Here is a 6838-nt window from a genome sequence, read left to right as displayed (position 1 = left end):
TCAAGTGTTGTATAAACACTCCACTCTTGAGGAATTCTTGAGGTTTTCCAAGTCATTTTGTCTTTTTATGTGAACATTTGAATGTGATACGAAGTAGCTGAAAGTTAATGCAGATCCTTCAATGAAATCCGCTTTTTTTTTTTCCTATTCACTATCATACAGTTCTAGATAAAAATTAAACTGTAACAAAAGTCTCTAAATTCTTTCATTTAATCTGTCATGCCAAACATCAGCACATTATCAGATTCAACCTAAATTTAAGATATATTATGGAAGTCCTTTAGCACATTATGAAAAAAAACTATCAGTCACTGAAAGTGTCTACCATATACTTCACCATCCTGAAAAAAATGGAAAAATTACCATTAGGAAATTTCCTAATGTACAAAAGCAACTTCTAATAATTGAAAAAAATAAACGCACTATGAAAAAAAAAATATCTGGGGCTGTGCTGCAATATTTCATTTAATAAAGTCTGAAGAAGAGTGGAAATATTTTAAATTCTTAAATTTATTTAGCTGCTGAGGAACGTTAATCAAAACATACTGTTCCACTAACAGAAATTACACTGCAACTTATCTGTATCACACCTGGTTGCATACTGAAGCATATAGTGTAGTATGGTTAGGTTGTAGTAGGAGTGATCTTTAAGGTTTTTTCCAACCCGAGCAATTCAATGATTCTATTCTATGATTCTATGATTCTGTTCTATGATCTGAGCACTTAACTGGAAACAAAATCTTATTTTCTGATTTTTTATTAATTTGCAAAGCTGTGTCTCCTAAATTAGTATTTCCAGCTGTGATGACGCATTCTTCAATGTGAAAGTGTTCAGTTTTAGTGCACATTTTTACATTTTCACATATTTCTAACTAATTTCATTGCTGTCTTGAAGAAAAATCATGCAGAAGATGTAGTATTCCCCAGTGTAAAAAGCAAAAGCAACCATCACTGATATTTCTATTTGAGACATCTGTGTCCAGAGGGCAAAGCATGCCCCTTTCAGCCAGCTGGTCAATTGTTTTCTTGGTGAAAAGAAGAAGCAAAGTGTTGGTGGTGGTACAGGAAGACATTTGTCTCACCAGCATGCCTCACTTCAGCCAAAGGCAAATCTTGCAATACAACACCACTTTGTGGCAGCAAGTTAGTATGAATGACTATAGACAATACTTGGGTGCATTGCTATTTCTTCTGTGGCACTTCCTTTGTCATTTTCTGTTTCCATATTTCTCTACAGCAAGAATTTTCAGAGCTTTGCATCTCTGCAGTATATAGGAACTATTTTTAGGATCTGCTCGACTTGCAAAATATTTTCCATGTGGCATCAAATGCAACCAATAGCATATCTTCCTATCTGTGGAGGGACCTGGTAGCAATTGGAGTTCGTTTTCCCAGTCCTTGCCAAGTCATCTGGCACATTGGAAACCAAGAACCCTCCTCTTTGTAAGGCTGTGGTATACATGGCCCTGGGCATGACTCCACTGCACCATCTCTCCTAGAGATACAGAACCATCCAAAATCCACAGATAATACTCCATCTAGACTCCATGGCGTGACCATTCTCTCCTGGGGAAACAGGGACGAGTGCTGGGCACCACAGTGCCTGCCAGGCCTCGCCCTGCCCTTCCCATGTCCCTGCCCTCACCCAGGCTGCCTGGGGCCTGGGTCCAGCTCCCTGCCAGGCCCTCGGGGATGTGGCAGCAGAGTGAGCGGTGCTTGGGGCAGTCTGGGGGCAGGACAAGATGCGGGCCAGTGGGCCTTCAGCCTGGGCAGCAGCTCAGAGTACAGGGAAGGGAGACCTTGCCATGTAGCGGCTGGAGGGATGGTGCCATCACCTCTCTGGCCCATCCCTTTTGCTCTTGTAGTGTTGCTTCCTCACACAGGTGTGGTGACAGAAAAGACAGTGTGCATACATATCAAAGTAACAGGAACTGTCATGCTCTTGCCAAGCCCTTGATCTGCAGGACTTGCTCCCCATGTGTCTCTTCCATCAGCTTTGTTTTGACTCAGTAAGCCCTCCTCTGTCTGCCACCATTTGTAGGACAGCTATTACTAATCTCTTGTGGGCAATGTCCTCCTTACTGGGAAGGAGTGAGGCTGCATCCCAACACTGCTTTTCCCCTTTATTTATGCACACTTTCACAGTTATGGCATTTCAGGCACAGTAATAATCCCTGCTGTGGCTGCACCAGGTGACACTATGCACCTCCTATGTTCACGCACAGTTAGAATGTTTTTCATGGACACTTCTCAAACTGATGCCTTAAGAGGGTTTGAGAATGAAATCACTGAAAGCAAGACACAGAACTCATGAACTTTGTTCAAGAGCAGATGATGCAGTTGACAGAAATGAATGACAAAATTACTAATTGCTCCATTGCTTTCTGGGACTGTGGATAGATAGAGGCACAGCTGCAGTGCCTCTCTGATTCTGTCTGCTTGCTCCGAGGAGCCCTTCCTTTATTCTATTTGAATATCTGGTTTTGTTTCCAGGATTTTTCAAATGCAGCTCTTCAGCTACATGCATTAGTGGCACCCTCCTGCCTAAGGAATTGCAGGTAATAACTTCTTTGGGGGCAGGAACTGTGTAGCCATTGCACTTCTAGCATACCTGGGACAAGAGATACACATCGTGAACATTCACAGCTTCGAGCTGAGGAAATATGTCAGTATTTGGGTATCAGCAGTTACTGAGATGTGACTGAAAATGTTGTTCCTCTGCTTTGCATCTATGTTCCTTTGAAGCATTTCTCCATTTTCTGAGTTTCTCAAGACCAAATCCAGCATCAATATGAAACAGTCATCAGCATTTTACTCTACATTCTTGGCAGCCTGAGCTTCAGCAACTGTCAACAACCATCAAGATCAGAGGAGGCCAGAAAAGAGCATTCAGGGATGAAACAGTCAAGAGTACTAAAGATAAATCCATGTTGGTTTTAAATTTCTATTTAAAGGGCTCATTTAGGATGTGAATGTAGAGAGTTTTTGTTCTATAAACAGCAGTTAGCACTACTCCACTGGTAGGGAAACGTGATTACTGTAAAATTTCTGACAGCTTTCAGATTTTTATTCACTGTGAAGTTTGTCATCATTACTATAAAATCCAAGCACTGGGTCAGGAAACACTATGGGAAAGACTCACTGCTGCATCAGCCATACCCAACTCTCACACTGAAATGGGACTTAGACCAGAATTGAGCAGTGTTTTCCATATGGAAACTTGTAGTATTTAGATATATCTGTACCAAGGTTTACCAAGCTAACTTTCATTTTCAGCAGCATGTATGTCTAAATTGTGCCAAAGACATTGTTTCATCTACAACCAGACTACTCTTTTTTGTCTTTATGTGTTTACCCACGTACACACAAGATGCTTTATTTAATATTCCATCAGCATAGGATAACAGTATCAAGTAACTGCCAGTTTCCAAACCTTTTTTCCTAATAAACTTACTGTAAATAAATTATATTTTTCTATCTAAATAAACAGCATGCTGAAAACTACTTGCTAAGAGATTACTACTCAACAACTGTTTTCTGGCATAATCCTACATTTCAGAATTTTTAAGTAGCTTTGTACTTTATTGGAGTCTCTCCTGAAACAGTGAATAAAGTCAGAGTCACTCATCACATTTGCTTCATTACTAATTGATAAGCCAGCAGCTTCAGATGATGCCATTCCATGTAATGAATTGCTGATGATGCCCATTGACTGCATCTGTATTGGAAATAGGAAATGAAGTACAAGAAGTAGTTACGCATAAACAAATCTTTAAAATTCTGGTGCACAAGTCTGGTGCAAGCAAAGTGTCACTGTGTTGCACTGTTCTACCCCAGCCCTTTCACATACACACAGAAAGCTCCTTACAGAGAAACAACACTGCCTTTTCTTCCTAACAGTGCCCATAACTAAGACTGGCCTGAAATGATGTGATTGACCAGTAATGCAGGAATTACAAGGATTACAGAATCTAAATTTAAGCAGAAACTGTTTGCTGATGGTTGTTTCCTCAAAGTAATACAGTAAATCTGTCTTTAGACTTGCAGTCATTTCCTTTAGTGAGTTTTGTCCACAGAATTTTGTGATGTGAACATTTGCCAGATGCTGTTTAAACTGGTGAAATCTGGAGACTGTGACTGCCTCCTAGAGGTAGCAGCTTCACCATATGAACCAAGGTTAGAATTAGTGTCTTATCACAAAGTAAAACAATCCACAAAGAATCCCCCTCCTCCCAAAACCAACCAATCAACCAAAAACAACACAAAAAATTTGCAATGTTGGGTTATATTTGCATTGATCGCTTCATTTTTTTTAATTACAATGTCTATTATGTAACATGTCCATCACCAAAAATTCTAAGTGTTCATTTTGAGTAATTCCCTCAGAAGTAAAGGTAAATGTATGAGAAGTGTGTAACTAGTTCAGAACTTGATGGCTTGTTTCAGTTAGAGTGAAGCAAACCTGGGTCAAGTTGTAGAATACCTCTGAACTTTAAGGCAGCTCAAATCCAGACCTGGGGCTGCACTTAGATGGTGAATTTTGCCATCTCTAACTCTTGGAACCATCCTAATTAAGGCTGCATTTATACAGCGAAGAGTTGTTTATCAGATTAAAACTTGTGTGTTTTCCCCACCTGTGCTCATAAAGATGAAAGATGATCCACTTATGCCAGATAGAAGTTTATCATTCACTTTTTAGTCAAAATGGGCCCCTTGCTAGTGTAACCATTTCAGAGAATGGACCCATAGCCCTTATTTGCCTATCCTAAATTCCAAATGAGTCTGGATATGAATGCACAAGTAATAATACGATTACAACTTCCAGCTAGTCATGAGAAGATAAAGATGAAAAAATTACATGTAACTCAGAGTTCAGAAGAAAGTTTTGGAACAGCTTTGTGACTGGCATCTGACTTAACCTATGCCACTGCTGCCTTCAAGATCCAGCCTCAGGAACTGGTCCCTTAGGAAGGAGCTCTCTGCAGCAGCCAGCAGCGATAGCTGAATTAGAATACGAATCAGAATAAAATTGAAAACAAAAAATGCAATTATTTGTGGCGATCAGCCCATGTCTCCTCCATATCCAAAGAAAAGTAAAGGCATTGTTGGCTCATACATGAAATTGTAAGAAGTTCTACTCTTTGTGCTCGCCTCTTTCTTTTCTGTTTCATATGAATAAAATGTTGATCTACACATTATGAACATATACAATGGCTGTCACTGCATAAATTAAGCTGCATCCTTTGGCTGAAAAAATGCTGAATCTGTATAATAAAGACCACTATGTTTTGTTAGTATGACATTTTGTGATCACTCAATGACATAAGGCAATGAAGAAGGCTCCCAGTTTGGAAGTGTTAAGGAATCTGAACATGAGCTGCCAGGCTTTAGGCTGTTGCTGAATCAGAGCCTCTGCTCATAGTAAGGCTACAGCTCGACTGAGAATATGCAGTAGCCCCAGAAGTCACCTGTGTCACACGTGTGGTGTAAATAAATTGCACTGAAAACCTTACCTTTTCTGTCACTTTCTCAACCCCAGTCTCCAGCTCATGTACCATGTTGCTGATTTGCTTCGCTTTGCTAAGGCTCTCACCAGGTAGCTCCTGAAGGTTTTCAATGTGCTGATTAAAGTGGGAAAGTGGCTCTTTCCAGGCTTGCAGAAGCTTCAAGATCAAGTAGGCTAATTCTTCTCTCTTATAAATTAAAACAAAGAATTTCTTTCTTAGTTTGCAGCAGCTCAAATGAACTCAGTCTCACAATCTCAGCAGGGTTAAGAGTTATGTATGCAATCCAGTAGTTTGCAAATATACAGGGACTCTGTCCCCAGTTGTTTGTGGAGATAAAAGAAACAAAAATCTGTATTTGTCTTCTTTTCAGCTTTCTTAGACTGCTGTGTTCTGCAGTGCAGCATGAGCAAAATGGTGGCACTCCTGTCCAAGTTAACAGGGACCAAAAAGACTGCCCTCCTGGGTGTCTCACAAGCCCAAGAAGCTCCATCCAGACACCCAATCTGCAATACCTGCACTTCAGCATGGAGCTGCATCACTTTGCACCTCACACAGGCTATAGCTACATCATTAAAGGTGCACTGCAGACATACTTCCAAGGAAAGCACCTGGTGCTCAGGGTGGCTGCTTCTTTAACAGAAACCAAGTGGCCTTATGAGCTTTCTGGCAACCTCAGCTCAGAAGTGATTCTGCAGGCTCCCACCATAGGGCAGGGCCGCATTTCCAATTCCCTTTCCATGTGAGCTGAACTCTGAGGGAGAACTTCCATGTCACAGCAGAATAAGATGCTGACATACATCTCACTCCATCTCCTCCTGCAGGGGAAAGCCTCTCCTGCTGCCATACTCGGCTTCCTCAACTTCTGTCTAAAGAAACTCTTCCTGACTTTCTCCAAAGAACGCTTTTTTCTCTTTGCCGTGATGTGTCTAAAACAATTGGCTGTTTTTTTCCCTCACCTATTGATTCAGAGACAACTGTTACACCTTTCTCCCCATCGCTTTTTACACTTCACAGCGGCACTGATCAATCTAACACGCATCACAGTCACAGCTAAGTTTCTCTTTCTCAGACAGCCACAGACAGCAAGCAAAGGGACGCCTGTCACTTGGATGAAGCACCACCGCAATGCCTCCATTGCAATTAGTAATTGCAATTAGTAAATAGGAAATAATGCACGAAAAATGCATCTTTTTTGATAGGACAGGATAACGATGGGCATGCTCGCCCGGCGTGCCTTACCGGGATTTTCTGGGCGTACTCTTTGCCGTTGGGGGTCAGCATGGTGGCCGTGTGGCACTTCCTCGCGGGCCTGCCCAGCTCGTTGTTACGGG

The 6838-nt window shown here is 41.3% G+C and overlaps 1 protein-coding gene across 1 annotated transcript; it reads right to left on the bottom strand.

The window, feature by feature from the left end:
- Window positions 1–456: 456 nt before the first annotated feature.
- LOC100539893 (prolactin-like) lies at window positions 457–6836 on the bottom strand (the record flags this gene model as incomplete). Its single annotated transcript, XM_010707362.1, has 3 exons — window positions 457–3718; window positions 5514–5693; window positions 6747–6836. Coding segments are annotated over 3 exons (465 nt in total), but the record flags the coding sequence as incomplete, so codon positions are not given.
- Between the last annotated feature and the right edge of the window lie 2 nt (window positions 6837–6838).

The sequence above is a fragment of the Meleagris gallopavo genome, chromosome 1 (genome assembly GCF_000146605.3).
Source record: "Meleagris gallopavo isolate NT-WF06-2002-E0010 breed Aviagen turkey brand Nicholas breeding stock chromosome 1, Turkey_5.1, whole genome shotgun sequence".
NCBI classification, from domain to species: Eukaryota; Metazoa; Chordata; class Aves; order Galliformes; family Phasianidae; genus Meleagris; species Meleagris gallopavo.
Note: the sequence above shows the minus strand (reverse complement) of the source record. Positions and strands in the feature narration are given on the sequence as shown.